Consider the following 26,467-nt stretch of genomic DNA (forward strand, 5'->3'; position numbering starts at 1 on the left):
TCTGAAAGCAGGGATATATGCTGGTTTTGTTCTTCTTCTTCTTGTGGCTGCAGCAGCTGTTGTTCGTTTGATTTACTCTCGCTGCAGGAGATCCAGAAATGGCACGTATCACCAACAGACACAATAGTGAGAGGAAAACATCATCTTTATTGTGCCAAATGTATTAATAATTCTTACTTTAATGTGACTTTTTCCAAAGCAGCCAAGAAGAAAAACAAGGATGGGCTTCTGTAGAAAAGTACAGATTCGGATCTGAGTGTTTGTGTGTGATGTGGCTTCATTCTGCTCAGTTATTCATACATCAAACAAAGAAACACTATTATTACATGGCTCTCTGAAATGCTTGATTCAATATTTACTTTATTTTCACTGATAATGACTATCGTCAGTAGCAACTTGAATATCAGTCTGCTCACCCTGGTATCTAAGGCAGTCATTTCATTGTTTCTCATATCACAATGCAGACTCAGTTATATTATTATTATTATTATTATTATTATTATTATTAGAACATTTGCTCTTCTGGTGAAAAACAATAGTGCCAATGTGAATGAACAATGCCGTTCATCTCTCTCTTTACATTCTGTAACATGTTGTTTTCATAAAGATGAAGAAAGATGGAGATCCCAAGATCAGCATGTATCTACAGCAGCATTATTCCCAATGACGTAAACCAGCAAAGACACACTTCAGCTTTTATAAGCCTTTTAAAATTCTAACAATAACCTCTAAAAATAAATGTGTCGCAGGTCACACTGATGAATGAATTCTTGTGTCCAAAGCAACAAGTAAAGTACACCACAAGCAGTTCAGTTATTATAATAAATGCCTTTGGTTGTAGATTAGTTAGATTAGTCCTTGTGGAAGAGGTTTGTCTTTAGCTGCTGCTTAAATGTGCAAAGTTGCCATGTTTCAGCAGATCTAGTGCAGGTTGAATGTTTCTGTAGTGATTCTTGTAAAGTGACATTGTGCCTCACAGATTTTAATTTAAACCACATATATTTAAATCACAAATAATCTACTTGTAGAAACCAGTTTAAAACAGTTAAAACAAGTTGTGCTAAATATTTTACCCTTTTAGGTATTTGGTTTCTGGGCTTATTATTATTATTATTAATGTTCCCTTCATCTAAATGGTATACGATTTTGTGACTTTTTTTCTACACTCGCTGTACTTCATACTTGTGTACAATAAAAGTGCTAAAATGTATTGTACTACGCATTTTATAATAAATCTGAAAGCAAAACATGAGATTAACTGTCATTTTAAAAGTATTTGTTTCCACCAGGTGGCAGAAACTGTCCACTTAATAATAATAATAATAATAATAATAATAATGTGTTTAAAATTGTGCACGTTACATACTGTAAGTACTATATATGTTGGAGTCAGATCTTTGTCACCTTTTCACCCCTGATAAGTTTGCAGTAAAGAATATATATTTAATTGACTATTAAATCAGACATCTTCATTCATCATGGTACAGATCAATATGACTAAGAATAAGATACAATAGACAATAGGACTGATAGGACGTGGAGTAAAAAACACTCCACAAGAATATGACATATACCTTAACGTAAAGTCTCACCAAGCAGTTTTCCCTCAAAAGTTCACATCATCGTCCAGTGTAAAAAAAAATAAAAAAAATAATAATAATAATATTTATAAATAATTGTGAAAATTTTATGCCAGAATTTACACTGTTCTTAAAGTTTTCTAGATAAAAAAAAGCATGCATTTCATTGCCTCATAATGAACTTCTGTGTTGTGTACATTTAGACTATCTGTGGTTTTTAAATACAATTTTTGTGTTCTTATTCAACTGTCATTCAGGCCAATTCTGAATCCATAATTAATTCTTATGACACCTTTTTGAATATAGACCAGGGGTGTCAAACTCAGTTCCTGGAGGGCCGCAGCCCTGCTCCAACACACATACAATGTAGGTTTCAAATAAGCCCTGAAGGACTTGATTTGAGGGGTTCAATCTAAACTCTGCAGGTTTGACACCTGTGATACAGGCTTATTCATAAACGTTTATCAGTTCCATAATTACTATTCAGTTTTCAGTTCAATTCAACAAGGATTTAACAGTGTGACAAATATTTCTATCTGTGTATTATAAAACAAAATGACAACTTAAAATAGTTACTATTAGATGAAAAGGAACATCTTTTAAAAGGTGACCTTCGATACATCATGAACGTGGTGTTTCTGTTAAAACCACACCGCTCTGAGAAGATGCTGACCACTGAGTGCAAATAAAACAGTGTGTGAAATGAGAAGATGCAGTCACAAAAATAAACAGTTCTTCTGTTTCTATTCCACACTGCTCTTAGTTTGTCTTCTTTACCTCTCACTAAGATTATTTTAGCTCATTGTTGAATTCAAACTGTTGCTATAGAGATAGATGCATTTCCCTCTGTTTCGCTTTGAGTTTAACAATACATTATTATCTGGTCAGATTCTGGCTAACAAAACTTTGTATTATCAATAAATATCAGTCTGTGCAAAAAAGAACAACAACTAAGAGAAGTTTTGCCTCACCAATATTTTATTGTTGTTGCATCACAAATGCATTGAGTTCCTGTTTTAGCCTCTCAGCACCATTTGGTAATAACAGAGTAGCCGTTACACAACAGATTTCAGAACTTAATAAGATCAAAAATAATGTAATGTGAAAAATAAAACTTTACACATACACGTTAATTTTTAATTAGAATTTTTAAAACAAACAATAGTTACCAACTAAACAGAATACAGTAATGATCAAACAGAAAGATCAAATACACAGATACAGTATATATATATTCAGCTAGTGGGTTTATTTAGCATGTAGAAATAGGCCTCCTAAAGAAAACAAATAATCAAGTGTATAACTAAAACACTGCATATATTAATCAAATACGAATTAATTCTTATAAAAGATCCAAAATTGATTCAGTCAAGAGCAGTGAGTGATTTTCTTCTTGCCTTTTGTTGTTTGTTTAACATTAATGACACAGACATAGGCAAGTAAATTACGCTTCTGTCCACTTAAGACGCGCTTCAGCTGTGTGTCAGCATTGAGCTCGCTGTTTATTGCGCCTTATAATACTATTTAACATCTAGCACATCCCTCTCTTTTTTCTCATTCATGCATGGATCTTGATCACTCTTAGGTCAGGTGTATATAACCTTTTAGTGCTGCTACATGGATGTATTTTTGTATCTTACATATCTTAAAATATGTAAGATTTGTTTTTATTAAAATATCCAAAAAACACTGTTATATATTTTGTTTACTTGTGTACTTACATTAGGCCTATCCCACATGTTTCCAAGAATGTTTAAATCTAGAGAAATAAAAAAATTTAGAGAAATATAAATGTAACTAGCATAACAAGACGAAAAATCAGTGGCGAAAATTGCATACTGTGACTTTAAGAAAGCTTCATCAAAACAATTTCTAATACAATTAAAAAAAAATTATATATAAGTTTAGGAAGTGCACAGGTTCATTTCTCATTTTCAGTGGATGTATTCTAGAGGTGCATAAAAATCAGTTGTTGATTTCAGAATGATTGGGTGTGTCTTACTCCAAACTAAACTTGTCATCTGCTGCATATTCACTTATTCACAAGCCCCTTCATTCATCAGTACAATTGCTGATCTATTCATTGTAGAATCTGAAATACAAAGAACATGAGAGACGTTAAAAAGAAGGAAGATCTTGAGAACAATTCTGTTGAATTTACCATAAAATTACCAATTACTAAGTTCAGTAATAATTAAGCACTTGTTATTTTCTCACAAACGATTTCTCACAAATGAACTCGGTCTCCACAACATACAAAAGCAAGTGGAAAGTTTACTTGGATATGATATAGAGGGATGTTCAGAAGAATTGATTTGCTCACCAGAGACAGTGACCTTGAATTCCCAGCAAATGACCTTTCCGCTTCTACTGAGGAACTTTAGTTGATAATCTCCAGTGTCACTGGTTCTGGTGTTCTTGATGGTCAGAGATCCGGTTTGATGATGCAGCTCCAGTCTGTCTTTGAATCTCACATCACCATATGCAGTCTTACTGATGTCCCCATTCATTCCAGCTGCTAGGGTTTTATCTTGAAAGCTCCACTGTACCCGCTCACCTCTTTCTATGGTAAAGTCGGTGATTAGAATTAAACTTTCTCCCACCATTGCTGACACTATCTTGGGACCGGACTCACCTGAAGAACAAAGAAAGAAAATTACACTTACTAAAACAAATTTGATATTACGTTGTCAAATTCAACTGAGGTATCATGTCATTTGATATAGTTTAAAAGCACTATATTAAGTTAACATGTAGTTTACAGAAAAATATGGCCCCAATTTGAAAACCCATGTTCTATACAATGCAAATTCAGAAATAATCACACACATAATGACATGTAAACAGCAGTTTAATCATTACTGCAACTAACTTATTTTAATAATAAATTATTCTGATTATTATTACTGCTTTCATTTACATGTATGTAGAACATCAAAGCTACGTTTAAGAGGGAATGATCTCCTTCCACTGCATGCAGGCCAAATTAATTAATAATCAGTTTCGATGGGGATTTGTTACAAATTAGTTTTTGCAGCCATAGTCATGTTATGTTTTCAATTTAATCTTCTGCTGGAAGAAAACATTTTGAAGTCAAACTGAAAGACTCACAACAAATGAAAACTCTGAATTTCCTGTTCAAGTTTCTTCTGCTGCTGACGATACGTAGTTTATAAGGTCCAGTTGTGATGTTCTTGATGGTGAGAGAGCCAGTGTTCTTGTCCAGCCGTAGTCCGTCTCCGAATCTCTCATCGGCATCAGTGTATGTGGTCTCTTTGGTCTCTCCAGTCAGCTGAGCAATCAGATTGTTTTCATCTCCAAACATCCAGAGGAAAAGATCATCTCTCTGTGTTTCGATATCAGGGTTTAGAGTCACATATTTGCCCTTCACCCCTAAAATCATCCTCACTGTGAGTTGTGACAACAGCACAAAGACAAAGAGAAACAGAGAGAAAAAAGTTTACAATATATAAATGTGTGTGCATGTGAACACAGTTTGACAGTAATGCACAGAGGCCATTCATGTGCGGTTTTAAAATCAACTTGAAATGGACATGGGCTGGGTGATAAATAATATATCGAGATGAAAATAAAATGTGTCAGAAACAATTATATGCTCTGGACATTTTTACTCAATAGGTATTAATCTAATAGTCTATCATACAGCAGAAATACAAGCGACAGCAGTCTGCACAACCCGATCTCATGGCAATACATCCATATTTTACGAGGTGACTAATTCATACCAATTCACATGTTTTGGGATTTTTTTTTTTCTCGTATTTTATGAGGAGGCAAATTCATAGGAATTTGTATGAATGACCACCCCTAATCCTGCCCCTAAATCTACCCTTACAGAAAACATACAAATGAGGTTGTATGAATTCATACAAATTTGCCACCTCGTAAAATATGTATGAATTGGTCACAAGATATGGTTGGTCTCCATGTTCTGTGTGTCTCTCTGTGTATGAATGGCATGGTTTTGACTATTACTATTGAATACTAAAGTATAATTCTCAAGATAATAAAAAATATATATTACTTTTAAGGAATGATAAAACTGTTAAAGTTTTATTAATTTATTTCATAAGACAATTTTTTTTATGATAATTTTTTATCGAATCATAATATTTTGGGGCATTTCGCCCAGCCCTATGGACACTACTGACTGTCTTCTGACACAGAAACATTGTATTACTCAGTTTCCTGCCTCAAAGACCATGAATCCAGATGTGAAGAACATTTTGCTTTCTTGAATGAAATAAAAGCTGAATGAAGTACTCATGGAGGACAGTGTTTATTTGACAATGCATTTCAGAATCAGAATCAGAAAGAGCTTTATTTACAAGTATGCTTGCGGATACAAGGAATTTTTTTAGTGTCATAAGCTTCCAGTTCATAGAAACAACAACACACAGTCAATAAAAATAAGATCAGAATAAAAAAAATATACACATATATAAATATAAATAGACAAAGAATTAAAAAATAAATTGAAAACTAAAATTGTATGTACAGTTGTGCTATAGATGATAGAATGGCATAGAATAAGGTAGTAACAAATAAATATAAGGTTATTGCACATTAAACTGTTCATGAATTTGATTGCCTGGGGGAAGAAACTGTTCTTGTGCCTGTCTGTCCTGGGGCTCTGTAGCACCGAACATTATCTTCTGGTGTCCAATTTTGTAGCTGAGCTCAACCAGGCAGTTATTGAAGTGCAGAGGACGGACTGAATGATGGCAGAGTAGAACTGTTTCAGCAGCTCCTGTGGCAGATTAAACTTCCTCAGCTGGCGAAGGAAGTACAACCTTTGTTAGGACTTTTTTTTTTTTTTACAATGGAATCGATATGAGTGTCCCACTTCAGGTCCTGGGAGATGATGGACCCCAGGAACTTGAATGACTCTACTGTACCCACAATGCTGTCCATGATGGTGAGTAGGGGCAGAGCAGGGGGGTTCCTCCTGAAGTCAACTATCATCTCTACAGTTATGAACGTGTTGAGCTCCAGGTTGTTAAGACTGCACCAGACAGCCAGCTCTTTATCTACCTGTCTGTAGGCAGACTCGAAACCATCCTGAATGAGGTCAATGAGTGTGGTGTCGTCTGCGAATTTCAGTAGCTTGAAAGAGGACTCCTTAGATGTGCAGTCATTGGTGTACAGTGAGAAGAGCAGTGGGGAGAGAACACATCCCTGAGGGGAACGACATGTCTGACATGAATTTCCCCAGTCTCACTAGCTGTTGCCTGTCTGTAAGGATGCTGGTGATCCACTGACAGACAGAGCTAGAAACAGAGAGTTGGGCCAGTTTGGTCTGGAGGAGTGATGGGATGATTGTATTGAAGGCCCAACTGAATTCCACAAATAGGATCTTTACATAAGTCCCTGGTTTGTCCAGATGCTGCAGGATGAATTGCAGTCCCATGTTGACTGCATCATCCACGGACCTGTTTGCTCAGTAAGCAAACAGCAGAGGGTCCAGTAAGGGTCCAGTGATATCCTTCACAATAGCCAGAACCAGTTTTTTTCAAATGACTTCATTACAATAGACGTTAGAGCCACAGGTCTGTAGTCATTAACTCCCGTTATCTTGGGTTTCTTTGAGATGGTGATGATGGTGGAGCATTTGAAGCATTTAGGGACACAGTTCCAGTCATCTGTTGAAGATCTGTGTGAAGATGGGGGCCAGTTGGTCAGCACAGGTTTTTCAGACAGGCTGGTGTCACATATTCTGGGCCTTATGCCTTTCTTCTTTTTTTTCTTTCTAAAGACCTGGCACACATCATCTTCACTGATCTGAAGTGCAGGAGTGCGGGAGAGGGGGGGTTGCAGGAGGTGTTAAAAGTTGTGTAAAGAGATGGTCAGAAAGGGCTGTAAGGGTTTTGAATCTACAGTAAGGGGTCGTTTACAAGACAATGTTTTTTCAGCCAAAAACGGGAAACTTTTTATGCGTTTTTGACTGTTCATTTACACGACAACTGTGATTTGTGGACCAAAAAAGCATATTTTTTGAAAACGGGTTTTCAAAGTGCAAGTTTTTGAAAAAGGCACCGTTGTCATTTCCATGTAAACACCCAATACGGGAATCTTTGAAAACTGTGACGCGTGCGTAGTATGTGTTAGGTATGTAGACATGCGTAGTATGTCACACAACAATGGCAGAGTACATGGTACTGTTGTTGCTACTCAAGAGTTTGCTAATGCTTCTTCAGTAAAGTGTGGATTTACTTCACCAATATTACAACCAACAGCGGAGTCGCATCATATAATCATCACTTCCCTACAGGTACTGTTTACTAACAAAGTGACAGCACCAACTACTGGCCTGGCATACGTAATTCAGCGTTTTTTGCCATTTTTTCGCGGATATGTCTAACGCAAATTGTTTTGAAAACTTTGTCGGGAAAAAACTTTTCTGTTTTAGACTACACCGTTGTCGTGTAAACGTAGATAAAACTCATTCAGATCTTCAGCAAGTTGTTGATTTACCTCAGTGCTGGGGGATGGTGTCTTGTAGTTGGTGATGGGTTTCAGGCCTTTCCACACTGAAGCGGAGTCGTTGGAAGTGGACTGATCTTCCAACTCTTTAGTGTAGCTCCTTTTAGCCACTCTAATCTCCTTATTCAGCATGTTTCTGGCCCGATTGTACAAGACTGTCCCCATTTCTGTAGGCATCCTCTTTGGCATGGAGATGTCTGAGTTTTGCTGTTAATATACTGTTGTATATTACTATCTCTGGTGGGACGTGTAACATGCTGACTGTATTTTGGCAGTTCACATGAGAGATTTGATTTATTAAAGTCCCCAAGAATGATTATAACAGAGTCCGGGTATTGTTGTTCGGTCTCTGTGATCTGATCAGCGAGTTTCTGTAAAGCTGAGCTCACGTGTGCTTGCGGTGGAATGTAAACACTCATGAGAATGAATGAGTGAAATTCCTGCAGCTAATAGAATGGCTTACAGTTAATGAAGAGCACTTCCAGATCGGGACAACACATATTCTTTAAAGCTGCCCTGTCTGTACACCATCTTTCGTTGATGTAGAAGCATGTCCCGCTGCCTCATGATTTCCCCGTTGATTTTGCGTCGCGGTCCGCTCTGAACAGCTGAAAGCCCGGCAGATGAAGCGCACTGTCTGGAATGGCATCTTTCAGTCAAGTTAATGTTAATGAGTTAATGAACAGCGCTCTCTTCCACCCTCAGTACCCATGGCTGAAGTGCCCATGAGCAAGGCAATGAACCCCCAGTTGCTCCCCAGGCGCTGGATATAGCTGCCCACTGCACCGGGTGTGTGTTCATGGTTTGTTCACTTCTCACTGCTGTGTGTGTGCACTTGGATGGGTTAAATGCAGAGCACCAATTCCGAGTATGGGTTACCATACTTGACAAATGTCACCACTTTCACTTTCACTTTGATGGCAGCCATAATGTTGAAGTGGCTCTTAGTGAAAATAAGTTTGGCACGCCTCCCCTAGCTGGTGGGATTTCATTGGGAAATTTTTGAAACTTTAATTTGCAGGTGTGTTAACAACAGGAATGAACCACAACTGCCTTTTCTTACGGTAAATTTTACAGATTTTTTTTTTACAGTGCGATTGTTCTCATCATAGTCATGATGTTGCCCATTACATGGCATTTGTGTCCTAATGATAAGAGTCAGACTTGTAACTTGAAGGTCATGGGTTCAAGTCTTAGTACCGGGAAGAATTGTAGGTGGGGGGAGTGAATGAACAGTGCTCTCCAGAGTATGTGAGCGGAGTGGAGCGGCAACAGTTTTCCCCTCCACGCTCAGAGCATTTAATGATCACTCAACTCCAGCTCCACTCCGGGTTCACAATTTCCTGCTCAGGCTCCACTCTGCGCTCACTGATACCAGAAACACCGCTCCGCCTTCACTCCATGACTAAAGTATTTCAGCATGTTTGAAATGTTGTGTTCATAACGTAGCCTATATTAAAATAAAATAAAATTACAGGAGAGTTTCAAAGTGGCTTAGGCTATTGTGTGCAAACGTTTTTTTCCTACCACATGCAAAATTAATGACATGGTTGTCAGCATTAAAAGGTATAATTGCTACTTTCTGCAGTGTGAATGTGCTGTACCTGTTTAAATCATGCTTTAACCCGAAAATATTCAGTAAAAGGAACAGACAAACTCCTTGAGAACTAGCCTATAACTTCCCGCTTGGGTACTGCAGTCATTATAACCTTCTGATTTGTGAGAGACATCTGTATCAAGCTTTAGCTAAATATGTTTATCATGTAAATTCTTGCTAAATATGCATTTATATTACGGGCTATTGGCATGAATTGTACTCGTGATGGAGTGGTGGTGGAGTGCTCTTGGACCGAGTGAAAACCACGACGGTCCGACTTAAAAAATCCGCTCCTCGCACCAGTCAAATCACACCGCTCCGCTCACATACTCTGGTGCTCTCTTCCACACTTATTACCCACAACTGACAACTGAGGTGCCCTTGAGCAAGGGAGTGTACCCCCAATTGCTCCCCAGGCACCACAGCGAAAGTGGCTGCCCACTGCTCAGGGGTGCATTTCCCAAAAGCATCATTGGCTAATTATGTTCATAAGTTCCATTGAAAACTATTGGTAATGAAAGAACTTTTGACCATAGTTGCTATTGGGAAACGCACCCCTGGGTGGCTGTTCAAGGTGTATGAGTGTTCATTACTCACTGCTGTGTGTGTGCTCTTGAATGGGTTAAATACATCATACTTATCCTCACGTCACTTTCACTTTACAGTTTGGTACAGGATTCAGAATGTAGGGATGTGCTCAAAGCCAAATACCACATTCGGAAAGGAAATTACGTATTCTATGGAGCCCCTAAAAAGGACTTGGTGATGAACAAAAAAAAAATGTGTGATGGGAAGAAAAATAAGTTTCAATGCTTTTGCATTGTGTCGCATCAGGGAGCCACTATCATTATACCGGGACTGAAATTGCTTTTGAATGTGTGCGCGATTTTTACTGTCAGACAGTCATCTCTCCTTACTATCTTCACGCAATAAGTGAAATCTGATGTACTGTAATGTGACTGACTTCCGCAGCAATCCTAACCAAGTCCCTTCACAGGCTTTATAGAATGCGTTATTCATTTTACGTGCCTTTCCAAATCGCCATCTCCTTGTAGCATTTTCATTTATGTGTGTGTGTGTGTAACATTGGAATTCCTTCTGCTGTTTTGCCCCCTTTACACATTTTATAAGCTCTTTGTGAGTTCTCAACTGGTAAAATACCATTACATGTACACACATACAACAAGCACATTTAGCCCAGCAATGCAGCATTGTTTTAGATGTTCAGTAAGTTATGTTGCAAAATGTACATCATAAATCCTGTTTTTTTTATAGGTATGGTGACAGTGTGAATGCTAAGTGAACCATCTGTATCAACAATATAATGCACCATTTTCTTTTTTAATTTGAATCAGAAGAACCAAGAGAACCAAACTACAACTGTGAACACACCCTTCCATTTCTGAAGACAGAACTGATCAGAAGTTTGCATGCAGCCTGCACAGTTTGAGCTGAATTAACTGCAGAAAAACTGAAAGACTTGAGATACTCACCTCTCACAGCAACATTAATTCTCTTGATTGTGGTCCCTTTTTTGCTGATGACCTTCTGTTTATAAACTCCAGTGTGTTCAGTTGTGATGTTTCTAATGGTCAGGGATCCAGTACTAATGTCCAGCCCCAGACTGCCTCCAAATCTCTCATTGACGCCGTCAAATGTAGAGATATTTCCATTACCTTCATTGATTTCAGCTATGAGAGTGTTTTCATCTCCAAACAGCCACAGAATCGTATCTTTTTTCCGTATTTCAGCATTAGTCTTCAGAACCAAAGCCTCTCCCTCCTTCACTGACACATTATTCACTTTATGTCACAGCAGCACACAGAAACAGAAAAATAAGATTTTTACATGTGAGTTAGTAAAGCTTCATTGAGCAGAGGGCCTTTCGCACCGCATGAACCTTTTCATAGTACCAGAACTAATTATGGAACTACCCACCTTTGAGCGTTACTTCCGTCACTTCCTAGTACACACTGCGGTGTGAATGCAACCCTTAAATGGTACTGTGAAATAGTTCACGCAAAATCTTCCCAGTACTTTTAGTACTGGACATTTAGTTCTGGAACTAAAGCAGTGCGAAAGGCCCTCGTGTGTGTGTACTTGTATTTGTAAGTTGGTAATAAACTGTAAAAATAACATGCATAATAATCATATCATTTTTTAACAAATAAATCATTTATCTATATGTGTGTGCATAAAGTGTGACACACACAACCTAAAAAAAAGTGAAGGCATAACATTTTGATAGCCATTTGGTGGCTGGCTGCAGTATAGATCATTAACCCTGCCCTCTCCATGTAAACAAATGTGACTTGAGCCAATCAAAATAATCAAACTTTTCAAAAGATTTTTCCCAAAGATGGTTTTCATACTTGTTACATTTTTACATTTTTCTAATAAGTTTGCTTTTAGTTAGTTATTTGATGCTAAAAATACGGTGTGGTGGCATGATTGTGAGCTCAGAATTGGGTCTGCGGGAGTTTGGGCAGGACTTCGAAACCATGGCTCCATCTCACAATCACTACTGCGCAGACGGACTCCAAAAGAATTACTACTGTGCAGACTCTGGGTCTAAAGGACATAATTTTTGCAAGATGACAGTGGCCATACTGACAGGTTTTGGCTTAAATTTTCTATAGTGAAAGGAAGTAGATGTGCATCAGTTTTTTTTAATTTTTTAAACAGTCTATAGTGTGCATTTAGTGTACACTGTTTAATTGAGTCTGTAACTGTACTGTATCAATTCATCATTTTGTGCATTATAGGCCTAACATACAAAAAGACAAATTACAATAAAACACTATATGCAACCTAAACTATTAAAAATTTGTTTAGTAAAAACAAAAACATCTCACAAATATGCTTTTAAAAAACAAACTAAAAGAAAGCTACTCACAATTTATTACAATGTTGAATCTCTTGTTTGTGGTTCCTTTGCTGCTGCTGCTCATCTGTAGTTTGTAAAGTCCAGATTGTTCGGTTCTCATGTTCCTGATGGTCAGTGATCCAGTCCTCTTGTCCAGCTTCAGTCTGTCTCTGAATATCCCATCAGTACCTTCATATGTTGCTCTGGTCTTTCCAGTCATTCGAGCAATGAGATTGTTTTCATCTCCAAACATCCACACAATCAGATCATCTTTCTGTGCACCAGTATTATCAGGGTATAAAGTGACTGATTGTCCCTCCACCACTGAAATTATCATGACTTCATTTGTGACAGCAGTGCATAAAAAGAGAAAAATATTGCCATTAGATCAAGTGTGGATGCTGTTTTATCAGTGATCATTTTAAAGAGGTCATGACATGAGAAATCAAATTTGCTTTGAAACATCCTGCAAATTCCATAGCTTAAACCATCCTCCTCATTATTAACAAAGCATTTATTTAATCAAGTGCCACAAAATGGCTCATTTTGGATCAAGGGGCAAGGTTATGTCACCTGGGCTTCGTTCAGCCCCGACAAGATGGGGGCAAAATATTTTTTAAACCGAAACAGTGGTGCGTTGAACACCTTGTTCTGATGATGCAAGAGTTGCAACTACTGCAAATGAGAAGGCCTTTCTTTGTGTTCTGTTTGAAGAATTTTCGGAGCCTGATGAAATCGGTATAAATATGTGTTTTTGCCTTTAATGTAAATAAACATGTGCAAACACTATACTTGCTCTTGTGAATTTATTTAGATGTAAATTACATCGTGCGAGCTGTCTCTTTAATACCACTTTGTTTATATGCATTGCTGATGATTGGGCTGACATTTTTGACACACCCACCAAACAAGAGAAAACATATCTCAAACCATGTTGCACACCATTTACAGGAAACATGTCGTTCAACCTGGAAACCGTAGCAAAATGTTGTGCACCGGTTTGAGCTTGAACTTGCCCCAGGGCACAATCATTTGCAAAAACACTGCCTCCAGAGCAAGGTATCAACGAATAGTCAATAGTCATTAGGCCCCCGCCCAATGACGTTCACTCGCTTAATGGCTGACACTTGATTAGGCTGAATTCGAGTGTCGCCTGTGATGGGACGTCCGGTTCTTTTCTATGAACCGGTTCTTTCGGACAGTTCGTTTCAATGAACCGGTTAAAAAAAAAAAAATGGTTCATCAGTCCTTTTATGCCCTAAAGTAATGACGTCATTCGTGATGACGTAATGATATCAAGTCTATCGTCCCGAGCCGGGATGGAAATACACATTCAAATATATAAAGTCCGTAATCATAACATAAATCAGTTAAGACATCAATCATGATCTAAAAAGTTTACAATTAAGTTTTGCAACTAAGCACCCAAATACAGTAACAGGCAGTGATGGGCATACGAGGATTTAAGTCTTGAAGATATAAAGTAAATAAATTAGTTGTCATCACCCCAGAAAACATATTCCACTTACTATAATCCATTGCGATTTATTTGTAATTAAATAAACTTATGTCCCGCCAGATTGCCATTCATTCAAGTCTTCGGTTTACCCGCTCTCATGACATTAGCACAGAATCAGTTGTCCAAAAGAACCAGTTCAGTTCAGATGTGTTGTGTCAGTCAAGGGCAGTCTGTTCGGTAGCTTCACGCTGAATCATGCAGGCGCAGTATCATCAGCTCATCAGCTCAACAGTTCTCGGTTCACTGTACTGGGGATTCGAAAACCAATGTAACCGGTTCTTGACTCAAGAACGAGAACCATTCTAACCAGCATGCTCCAGCACGTTCAGTTTATGCTGCTCTGCTCTGTGTTCATCTTCAGTTCTCTCTTCACAGCAGTTCACTCAGTGTACTGTTTGAGTAAATGAATTACTCCGGGATATACACTCACCTAAAGGATTATTAGGAACACCTGTTCAATTTCTCATTTCTCATTTCTCATGCAATTATTTAATCAACCAATCACATGGCAGTTGCTTCAATGCATTTAGGGGTGTGGTCCTGGTCAAGACAATCTCCTGAACTCCAAACTGAATGTCAGAATGGGAAAGAAAGGTGATTTAAGCAATTTTGAGCGTGGCATGGTTGTTGGTGCCAGACGGGGCCGGTCTCGGGCGGGTCTGATCTGCTCAGTTACTGGGATTTTCACGCACAACCATTTCTAGGGTTTACAAAGAATGGTGTGAAAAAGGGAAAAACATCCAGTATGCGGCAGTCCTGTGGGCGAAAATGCCTTGTTGATGCTAGAGGTCAGAGGAGAATGGGCTGACTGATTTAAGCTGATAGAAGAGCAACTTTGACTGAAATAAACACTCGTTACAACCGAGGTATGCAGCAAAGCATTTGTGAAGCCACAACACCCACAACCTTGAGGTGGATGGGCTACAACAGCAGAAGACCCCACCGGGTACCACTCATCTCCACTACAAATAGGAAAAAGAGGCTACAATTTGCACGAGCTCACCAAATTTGGACAGTTGAAGACTGGAAAAATGAGTCTCGATTTCTGTTGAGACATTCAGATGGTAGAGTCAGAATTTGGCGTAAACAGAATGAGAACATGGATTCATCATGCCTTGTTACCACTGTGCAGGCTGGTGGTGGTGGTGTAATGGTGTGGGGGATGTTTTCTTGGCACACTTTAGGCCCCTTAGTGCCAATTGGGCATCGTTTAAATGCCACGGCCTACCTGAGCATTGTTTCTGACCATGTCCATCCCTTTATGACCACCATGTACCCATCCTCTGATGGCTACTTCCAGCAGGATAATGCACCATGTCACAAAGCTCGAATCATTTCAAATTGGTTTCTTGAACATGACAATGAGTTCACTGTACTAAAATGGCCCCCACAGTCACCAGGTCTCAACCCAATAGAGCATCTTTGGGATGTGGTGGAACGGGAGCTACGTGCCCTGGATGTGCATCCCACAAATCTCCATCAACTGCAAGATGCTATCCTATCAATATGAGCCAACATTTCTAAAGAATGCTTTCAGCACCTTGTTGAATCAATGCCACGTAGATTCTGAAGGCGAAAGGGGGTCAAACACAGTATTAGCATGGTGTTCCTAATAATCCTTTAGGTGAGTGTACAGTATGTTTATTTCTACTCAGAGGGAGTGTCAGCCACATTTAAAAAGTGAATAACTTAAGTAAATTTGTGGATTAAAACTAGAGACATTAACCGTTTCAGACAATTCTGTCTGATTTGGTGAACTGGTTCAACCAGTTCACTAAGAAGAACTGGTTAAATCGAACGATCCGTTCGTGAACCAGACATCACAATCTTGTCTACACTAGATACATTATACAGATGCGAGTTCACTTTCTGACACAGTCCACGTGTTTAAGTCTGTCGTCAATAGGACAAATGGAGTAAAATAATGGCACATTGTCATGGATAGTTCGCAAAGAAAGATGAAGCAGTACTAGATCTGACTGCAGCTGCATCACAATTCGTAAGTAAATGATTTAATAATGCTTTTCAAATAAATCTGTACCATAAAACAATAATCAACATGGGTTTGGCTTTTTAGAAACAATTTACTTTTAAAGTTGACTCAATTTTAAAATTGACTACGTCCACAAAACACTGATTATGCAGGTAAAAACATCAATCTCTAAATGGTTACTACTGTTTACCAATAAACTGTGCTATAATAGTTTACATAATTTTACCTTATCTGATATAAATAGCAATTATCATGTCTAATGAGTATTTTTTTTTTTTTTTTGTAATTTCTAAATAATTTGGTTCAGTTTGCGAAAACTCAATCTGCTAATTTTATGGTAATTTATCAAGCTTAATGTCTGAAATAACTGCCAATAAAGAAATGTGATCATTATACTGAAAAAAAGTATGATTCTTACCTTTAACATTAACAATGAATCTTTGAAACGAGGTTCCTCTGCTGCTGCTGGTCTGTAGTTTATAGACTCCACTGTGTTCAGCTGTGATGTTTGTGATGGTCAGTGATGCAGTCTTGACTAGTTTCAGTTTGTCTTTGAATCTCCCATCAATACCATCAAAGGTAGTGATCTCTCTGGTTTCGCTTTTGATTTCAGCTATGAGAGTCTCTTGAGGACCAAACATCCACAGGATCTGATCATCTCCCTTTATTTCAGCATCAATTTTTAGAGTGACAGATTCTCCCTCCATTACTGACAAAATCTTCTCTTCATCTGTCACAGCAGTGCACAGAAACAGAGAAATGAGGAGAAGTAAGTGAATGAGCAAATTGACAAGTCAGTAACACTGAGAACATTCCGTGATCTAATAAAGCAATGAACCCCAGGAAGCCAGCAACCACTTTGTTGGAACCACAACTGTTCCTAAGGAACTATATATTAGGTTAATAAGCCTCGTGAAGCCGAGGTTTACAGTGAATTTATAACGGCTAAGGGGGTTTTAGGCACTCCGCTTCGCGTCATCCCTAACAATGTCCCTTAGCTTTTATAAATTCACTGTAAACCACGGCTTCATGAGGCTTGTTGCTTTTATAAAATGGTTATCCATAAACATAGTAAGGTCAAAGAGTATAGAAGCCCAAGAGGCGAAACTCTGTTGTGTTATGGGTAACAGTCTGTAGATGGCGCTGCGGAGGCGCGGCCGCCATTATGGACTGAAAGCTGCTGAAATCATCATATGATCAGTTCTTTCAATCAGTTATTGTTCATTTTTAGAAATCTATACAAAACTTGAACTGATATTTATTGTTTGTTTGTTCAAATCTCTACCAGTGCAGAGGTTTTGCTGTTCGTTTTTAGAAATCTATACCAAAACTTAGTAACTGGCTAGTAGTACACTAGTTTCCGAAAGATGGTCAGACTTATTTTTTGTTCATGTGTGCATTTGCTAGATTATACACCTTTTTGACTAATGCTTCCATTCTATGTCAATGCCTCTTCTCTCACAAAAAAAAAAAAAAAAAAAAAAAAAAAACTTCTCATACACAAATGCACACACAATAGATGGTGGTGTCTGATTAATTACTGAGATCTTATGGCACCACTTCCATTTTAGTACTGTTTATAGTTCATGTGTGCACTTTCTAGAATGCACATCTTTTTTTTGTACCTTTCCGTCTGTAATAGGACATTCACAGATTGTTTTTGTTCTTGCCATTGAAACGTTCACTGTGTGCAATTTCACTGAAGATGTTGAAAAACAAGTTTGTTAATATTTTTGTGAAATTCTATGTAAAAGATGAACTGTCTTTAGAAATGCTCATTTATAATTTTATTTATTTATTTATTTATTTATTTTTCCAAATCATATATATGGTGATGTTCACTAATGTCAAAATCAACATTTGAATAAATTTTATTACTGTGTGTCTGCCTATATATATTATTTCATGAATTTCTGTTATTCATATAACAAGGAAAATGCATAATAGAACATAAATATTGATAGATTAAAGGGTTTGCAGTAATTTTATAATTGTATCTTTGCAAACCTTAAGTGGTAGTCTAATGAAGCCGATTCGGTGGGGGACATACCCTTACGAAAAAGTACTATAGGAATCTTTTAGTATTTTGGGGACAAAATATTATAGTAATCTTACAGGAATACTAGGCCTATAGTAATTTGGGACATACTACAGAAGTACGATAAGACTACTATAGAAATACTATAGCAGCTTAAAAATATTATAGAGGTATTACAGAACATCACAGAAGTATGTTATGTTCTGTAATACCTGTATAATATCCTAGAGCCGCTATAGTATTTCTATAGTAGTCTTATAGTACTTCTGTAGTAATATTTTGTCCCAAAATACTATTTTCCTAAGGGTAATTAGGCCATGCATAACCGACACATAGACGTATATTTTCTGTCATTTAACGTCGGTCATCCTCATTAATGTATTTTAAATTGTTTTCATATTTAGATATGACGGCCAGAAAAAAATTAAGTTATGCTAAGTTTTTGTTTGTTGTTAAGTTTTTCAGTGCCATTGACTCCCATTATTTCTTGGCGTTTTGCTTCAGTTTTCAGTCCATAATGGCGGCCGCGCCGTCACGTCATGGGGGCAACTGTTGCTATGGAGCGTTCTATTGAGTTTCGCCTCTTGGCTTCTATACTCTTTGGTAAGGTTTCACAGAATAAAACAACAAATAAGGTGTAATGATATAAATAAAAAAAAAACGTATTCTTCCACCAAACAATGTAGTTCCTCAGAAACAGATGTGGTTCCAACAAAGTGGCTGCAGAGCAACACACAGAAGTAAACAAAAGTCTATGTTTGTAGTGTAATTTACAACAGCTCCGAAAGCGGCTCAACCAATCAGAATCAAGGACCAGAACTATCCGTTTTATAACAATTGATAATAGTTTTCTGGTAACAGTTTTATATGTTTTTTTGTATGAATTTTATAAGTTAAATTAGTTAAACTCTTGCTATATGAGTTGAAGTACTTACATTTTTTGCAAAGTTGTTCAGCGGTCGTGTCTTCATCTGTCACAGCAGCACGTAGAAATGTGAAACGAGATTGTGAGAATGTAGATGAAGATGTGTGGTTCTTTACATGCTTTTAATAATCGGTAATCGGTATATTTATTATATACTCAAGGCAGCAAAGGATATTTCCACAGAAATGCTAACTATGCTTTAATATTCCTTCATTAATAATAATAATAATAATAATAATAATAATAATAATTATAAAACATTTAGTTAACCCAACGATGTAAATTCTGACATTATTTAATTGCCCTCATGTCATTCCAAACTTGACTTTGACTTTCATCTCTGAGACAGAAAAAATGTATCAAAGATTAAGAAGATTAATCAAAATATTTACATACACACAGGTTTCAAATGAGCTGAAGGAGAATAAATAATGAATCTAAATATTATTTGGTCACACTTCATTTTAAGGTCCAATTCTCGCTATTAACAAACCATTAACTACGACTTAAGCCTTAAACTCCTAATTTGCTGCTTATTAATAGTTAGTAAGGTAGTAGTTAAAGGGAAGATCAGATGCAAAATGCACTTTTACATGTTGTTTGAACATAAATGTGTCCTGGCAGTGTGTGTACACAACCACCCTATAATGATAAAATTTGCCCAGTGTTTTTTTTTCAAATCCCTGAAAATCATAATCACTTTCTCAGATCAAGCCGTTCACAGATGGAGACGAGAATGACTCCTAAGCGTTTCAGGTGTTTTGTTGTTGGATGTAATAATTAACACAGCAGTCGTCATTTACTCCCGACATCTGAGCCGCTGAAGACACAGAGGATTACTTTTGTTTTTGAATGCGCCCCCCAATCTACATAAATGCACCTATCTTTGCGCGACTCATTCGTGATCCAGCTTCACCTACAGAAGAAGTGAGAGTCAGCTTTTTTTATGAATCTTGGCAAATTGCCTTTTCTAATAATGTGCTAGTTAGCAAGTTCCACAACGAATGCGGCTAAAGTTTACATTCTCAGAGAACTGCTGCTCATCCCATGGAAGAGAGGGGCGGGGTGAGCAGAGCTCATTAGCATTTAAAGGGACATGCACCGAAACAGGTCGCTGTGAACAGAGCTGTTTTTAACAGGGTAAAAAAGGGTGTTGTTCTACACTACCATTTAGAAATTTTAACCAAAGATATGAATACCATAAAGAACCATACCAACCTGTGGATAATGGGCTTCTGATGTCCCCTTAAAGTTAAGGTATTAGGGATGTAGCGTATGGTCACACAGAATAAATGCTTTATAAGTACTAATAAACAGGCAATATGTTAATAACAGGCCTGTTAACAATCAGCTAGTTAATAGTGAGAATCGGTCCCCTATATTTATGTTTTAGTTTTTACTAATTTTTTTATATATTATTTTTTTTTTGTGTTTGTTATTAATAAATTTTTTTTTTTTACGTGTTATACATCTTTTATATATCTTTTATTTATACTTTCTATAAATATAGTAATACTAATGATCAGATGTGAAGTGATAGATGAACTCACTTACAGTATTAGGAAACAAAAGCATTAAAGCAAAGAAAAAAAACACCAGTGCATCTCCATCTTCAGGGTTTCTGTAATAGTGTCTGAAAGAAGAGGCTGAATGAAGCCATAAACAGTGACACACATACAGACGAGAGACAGACAGCCAACACAAACCTCAAAACAGCCACAGCAAGCTTCATGCTACATTTCTCAGCCTTGCTCTTAGTTTTGTGAACTAAGATGAAGTTGTGGTCAATTCTGCATTTTTAACAAATATTCAGAAATTAGTATATTAATGTCATGCAACTCAGTATTGGACAGTCACACATTATATGAATTATTGCATTAAATTACGAACAGAGCTTGTGGTAAGAAAAAACAACAACATAGAAACACAGAATATGAACACACATACATAAGAACTCTATTGTCCGAAAATCTCAGTTTGCCGTTTCAGCTGTAATACTTACTCTTGTTTAACATTTGTTCAGAGATCTCAGGTTCTTGTCATATCAGCACATAGGAATTAAGAAAACAGGAGATCATTAGAGATGATCAACAACATTTTTTTCAAACATCATTTGATGACTGTATGTGCAGTTCAGTGATTATTTGGTGAAAATCTTCCTCTTTGCTCATCAGTCAATTACAATGCTATTACGGTCCTTTAACAGAAATGTTTCTATGAACTATTATAGCATTAAAAAAGAGAGAGGGGGGGGTGAGCTCAGTGGCATTTTAACTTTTTGCTTAACCCATCCCTTTAAGCAAGCGGTGACAGATTCATTGACACTTGACATATCTTTTTCTTGTTTTACATCTACATCTGTGAGGTGATATGAAGAGCCCAGGCAGACCAGCTACAATTCAAAATGGCCAAAGGAGAGCAGGATAATGAGTTTAGGTCTTGTGCAACCTCACAGATGTTGTTAAATACTGCAGTAAAACGATTTTTGCATTTTTAACTCTACTGTGACATGATAAAGCTCATGTAACACTTGCTGTACGAGTTGTAACACTTACCCATTAAACGCTTTAGATCACAGATTCTGTGGCGATAGTAATAAACAACAGCAGCTGCAGCTACCAGCAAAACAGTAACACATGTTCCTGCAATAGCACCTGAAGACCCTCCTGGTTCTGTAATGATAAAGAGAGACAGGAACAAACACTTTAAACATCAGCACTGTATAACACGAGTGAAGATCTGATAACTACATCTCTGTTCATGACCCTTAAATTCATTTTAACATTGAAACAGTAGTGAAGATTAAACAATTACAATATTGTAACATTATTATCAGAAATCCGAGAACAGTCCATATTTATCGCTTAGAATTCTTCTGGGAAAGAAGTTTTGAGCTCTGAATGTTAAAGTATAATGTCATGAAGTTTATTTGAAAAGGAAAATCTGATTCCTCATGATTAGGACATCATCACGGCATCTGAGTTACAGACAGCTGATGAACAATCAGATTTGAATCTTTGTAGAGCTGTTGTATAAAAGTCATGATCACGCTTGCCATCATGCTGCTGTTCTGAGTATCAGTCATGTGATCACCTGCGGACCAATCACAGCTGTGATGATATTCAGAACAACAGCATGACTGTGATATCGTCAAACTAAAACTATGTTAGATTGCTGAACACACTGTAACTAATATTTTGTAGCTGCACCTTAAAAATCAGTTTAATTCAATTTCATTTATAAAGTAATACACATTTGAAAATAACTTACTAAAAAAAGTATCCTCACCTAAAACAGTAACACTGAATTTCTTATATGAGGTCCCAGTGCTGTAGTCGATCTTTACTTTATAAAGTCCAGAGTGTTCGGTTCTCATGTCCGTGATGGTCAGAGATCCAGTCAGATCCAGCTGCAGTCTGTCTCTGAATCTCTCAGTTTCATTTACCAAGGTAACTTTTTCAGAACTGTCAGCAATGATTATACCTTTATCTCCAAACCTCCACACTATCTTAATAAATCCCTGTGTTTGATTGCGTTCAGGGTTCAGAGTGACAGAACCCCCCTTCATCACTGACACTGACTTCACTTCTTCTGTTTCAGCACCAAACACACCTGAAGAACAAACAGAAACAGTTTCTCAGAGATTAAAATCACAGAACATTGTACAAATTTAACACATCATTTAGTCTTGTCTTATAAACACAAGCTACCAATAAAGATTGGAGCAGTCCCAACAAATAAATGAGAAAATCTCATAAATTTATCTAGAATCTATGGATTACATTTATTTATTCAGCAGACACCTTTATAAATACAAAGCTACTTATAAATGATAAATACATCATGAGTAATTGCTCCTACACAGACAGTAACATGAGACGTGCTGTGATATAATGTTCCAGAGGGCTTTCAAAATGTACAAAGATTAATCATTAGAGGTTACAAGTAGACTTTTCTTTTGTTTGTTTATTTTATGTTAATTACAATTGCTGCCTCTAATTATTGACAGACAAAGAGAAAGAAGGGATGAGGTCAACAGGATTGAATTTGTGAAGTGAACGTTTTAGTGTTTATTTAGTAAAAAGATAAAATCAGACCCTCGGGGTAAGATGGCCCACAAACATTTTTTGTCGGCAGATGGTTGCCATATGGAGGTTAGAGTTGGATAGTATTGGTGTGCCCCCTCTCTCGAAAAAAACAATCAAACAAAGAAACAAAACAAAGGATCAAAATAGAACTTTAATACAATATAAAAGTAAATAAATAAATTGCAATTAAATTGTATTATTTATAAATTACAATTGTAGTTCTAGACAGTTTACCTATGGCTATGATTTTATTAATACTGTTGTCTGATTGATTTTATAGTCTCAGGCATTCAGAAATCACACAAAATAAAATTAATCAGTTTTACTACAAAAAAAACCATGGTTACTTTTGGTAAGGGTTGCGATGTCCACATGTTTTTTGTTGAATAAATTATAGAGGCTGTTGTTTTTTTGTAGAAAGATGGTGGAAAATTATTTATTATTTGGATATTTGAAATAAATGTCTGGTCAATATGTCAATATTAAACAAGGATTTGATCGTCCTGTAAGTGTAACAACAGCAATTAGGCTTTTGTGCCCTTTGCAGGCGTTTGCAATAATATAATATATATATATATATAATATAATATATATATATATATATATATATATATATTATATATATAGTACTGTATATATATATATATAATTATTATTATTATTATTATTACATTAAGTATTTTAACAGTGTTGGTGGAGAAATTATTACCAATATTAAAACAGGTCACTAATGTCAACAATTTTAAATATTTTAAGTTTATTATGATTGTTACCTTAGATTCATGGAATTGTTTCATGTTTTCTGTGTTCTCATGTTTCTGATTTTCTATGTTTAGGTGATGCACGATGATGATCATGTGTATATTCAGCCGCAAACATGAGCTGAGCGCGAGGGCAGATGCGGGAATGGCGCGTCACACGTCCTGCCTACTGCGTTCACCATAAAATGCATTTTTTATAATTTATATATACATATGTACTGTATATATTCATGTTTAGCTTTTTATGCATGTATATGTATATATTGATATAGAACGAAAGTTTGTTTGTTTGTTTGTTTGTTTGTTTGTTTTGAGTAGCTGCATGTAATGGTTTTGTGTGGATGCTTGTTATCCTACTCTGGGCATAGAGAGCAGCGGTACTGTGACCCACCCAAAACTAGCATAGAAGGCCCCCAATGAAGTGGCATGTTGTTTTAAAAAGAAAGATTTTATACCGACTAAGATTTGCTGAAGAATTAGGCTAGTCTCGTTGTTTACATGATAAATGTAATCACTGTTAATATAAGAAACTCCAGGATTTAAAAAATAATAATAAAATAAATAAAAGTGAAACTAAACATGTTATGAATAACCAGAAATCGTACACTTACCGCACATCAGTAATAAAAACAGCTCGGTACTGAAAGAGCTCTTCATATTGTTGCAGATTCCAGCGAAGTTTCGATGATTTAATACAACTTCGATGAATATTAATATTATACGCACTCACCCGATGGGCAGCGATAACTGTTAACAAAGCCACTAAACAAATAGATTTTTATACCGACTGTGACTGACTAATGAATTTATTGGTAAGTTTATATGCTAAAAAAAGGCTTTGAGTTTCTGCTTACAAATCTGACTGGCCGTAGCAAAGCGCAACAGAACTCCTCAGAAGAATACTTTTTCTTCTTCTTTGTATTGGCGACTATTATTATATGATGAATTATTGCCGTCTTCTGTTGTTGGTGAATGATAAGTTGCATGGCAAAATTGCTCAAAAAGTTGCCCCGTGCATCAGCCTTAGCTTAATGTTGTAATACATTATGTAAAACTAAAAAAAATAAATAAAAAAAAAATGAAATATTATAATTCTATTATAATAAATAAATAAATGAAAGCCTTCCAAAGACACAAAGTAAGAACACATAAATACAGTTTCCATAGCATTAAGATTGACTGAACCTTGAATAGTTGCCTGTCTAAATCAACTTTGAACAATGAAAAGAGAGGTTTAGAACCAGTAAACTTTTTCTTATGGATGTGAAATTTAGCTAGCAGGAAACACCAATTTATTATGTAAAATTTCTGTGTATTCTCTTTTGAGTAGACAAAAAATCCAAAGAAAGCATCTTTAAAACAAAAGAAAAGTCACCTACAAAATAAGATTGGATAAGCATGAACAAATCTTAGGAATTTTTTTTTCTTTTTTTTTTTTTTTTTTTTTTTTTGTCTGAGAACATTGCCAAAACAAATGAATGAAGTCTTCTTCAGAAGAATGACAAAAACTGCAATTCACTTCAATGTCTGACTCATATTTTCTAAGAAAAGCTTTAATATGGTAACATTTATGAATCAACTTAAATGTTATTTCTTTTACTTTATTGGTGATCAGATACTTATGAGGCAAAGTCCATACTTTCTCCCACGAGTGGAGCAACACTGTGGCCTTTCATTACTGAATGAATGTAGTTTTGAACAAATCGAATGACCCAATGATTCAACGATTCATGAAAATCACTTCATGAATCAAGAGTAACTTGCTTCGTTTCAAATTGAATCTGCCGTTTTGAATGAATGGTTTGATTTGAATGATTCAGTTAATCATTTATTAAGACATTTATTAAAACAAGGACTTGCAGCCACCTACTAGTGGTTTCTCTTCATTTATGTAACAAGCAGTCCACTGAAGGCAAGATTAAGATGACCTGATGACCTGATGTGATCTGTAATACACTGTATTTTGAGCCAGTTAAGGTTTAGAAATAATGGTTAAGAAAAAATTTAAATCCATTTCCACATAGCCTTATCTATTTATTTGGTCACTAATGAACTGACTTAACTTGATCAGACTTGACTAACCAACAGCAGGTTACAACATCAATACTCGACCGGAGACAATGACAACATGAGGGCTATTTATATCAGACAACAAGGGTAACAAGACGAGAACCAACCAATGAGAGACGGGACTCATGAGTAACACAACCAATGAGAGACAGGACACATGAACCAAAGAACCAACAGCAGGATAACATGAGGGCAAGGGAATCACATGACTAGACAGGGACCATGACTAAACTCCAAAATAAAAGACATGAGAGCAATGAACATGAAACCCAAACCCCACGTTACGATTTATCCATAACAGGCCTAAACCACCCAAGATACCAGCACAAAAACACATATAATAATTTAATTATAGACAAAAGTGATCCCAATGTTACCGGCAAAAAAAACAAACCGGCAAAAAAAACAAAAAAAGCTTCCGGCCCCAGAAGGACACCAGTGTATAAATCATATTTCATTTTATAAAGCTAAATATTTTCTTTAATAAAAATGTGTCTAAAAATTTGACTAATTTTGTTATTATGTA

At 36.5% G+C, this 26,467-nt stretch overlaps 1 protein-coding gene across 1 annotated transcript; it reads right to left on the reverse strand.

The window, feature by feature from the left end:
- Window positions 1–2,540: 2,540 nt before the first annotated feature.
- Window positions 2,541–24,763, reverse strand: LOC109049307. Its single transcript, XM_042756064.1, has 11 exons — window positions 24,483–24,763; window positions 22,311–22,634; window positions 21,578–21,694; window positions 21,025–21,057; window positions 19,033–19,068; window positions 16,478–16,789; window positions 12,578–12,886; window positions 11,175–11,483; window positions 4,692–4,988; window positions 3,904–4,215; window positions 2,541–3,672 (listed from the first exon to the last, which is right to left on the reverse strand). Exons 1-11 carry the CDS (start codon window positions 24,526–24,528, stop codon window positions 3,617–3,619), a joined length of 2,151 nt encoding a protein of 716 aa, XP_042611998.1. The 5' UTR covers window positions 24,529–24,763; the 3' UTR covers window positions 2,541–3,616.
- Window positions 24,764–26,467: the final 1,704 nt, after the last annotated feature.

The sequence above is a fragment of the Cyprinus carpio genome, unplaced genomic scaffold, assembly GCF_018340385.1.
Source record: "Cyprinus carpio isolate SPL01 unplaced genomic scaffold, ASM1834038v1 S000006786, whole genome shotgun sequence".
In the NCBI taxonomy this organism is placed as follows: domain Eukaryota; kingdom Metazoa; phylum Chordata; class Actinopteri; order Cypriniformes; family Cyprinidae; genus Cyprinus; species Cyprinus carpio.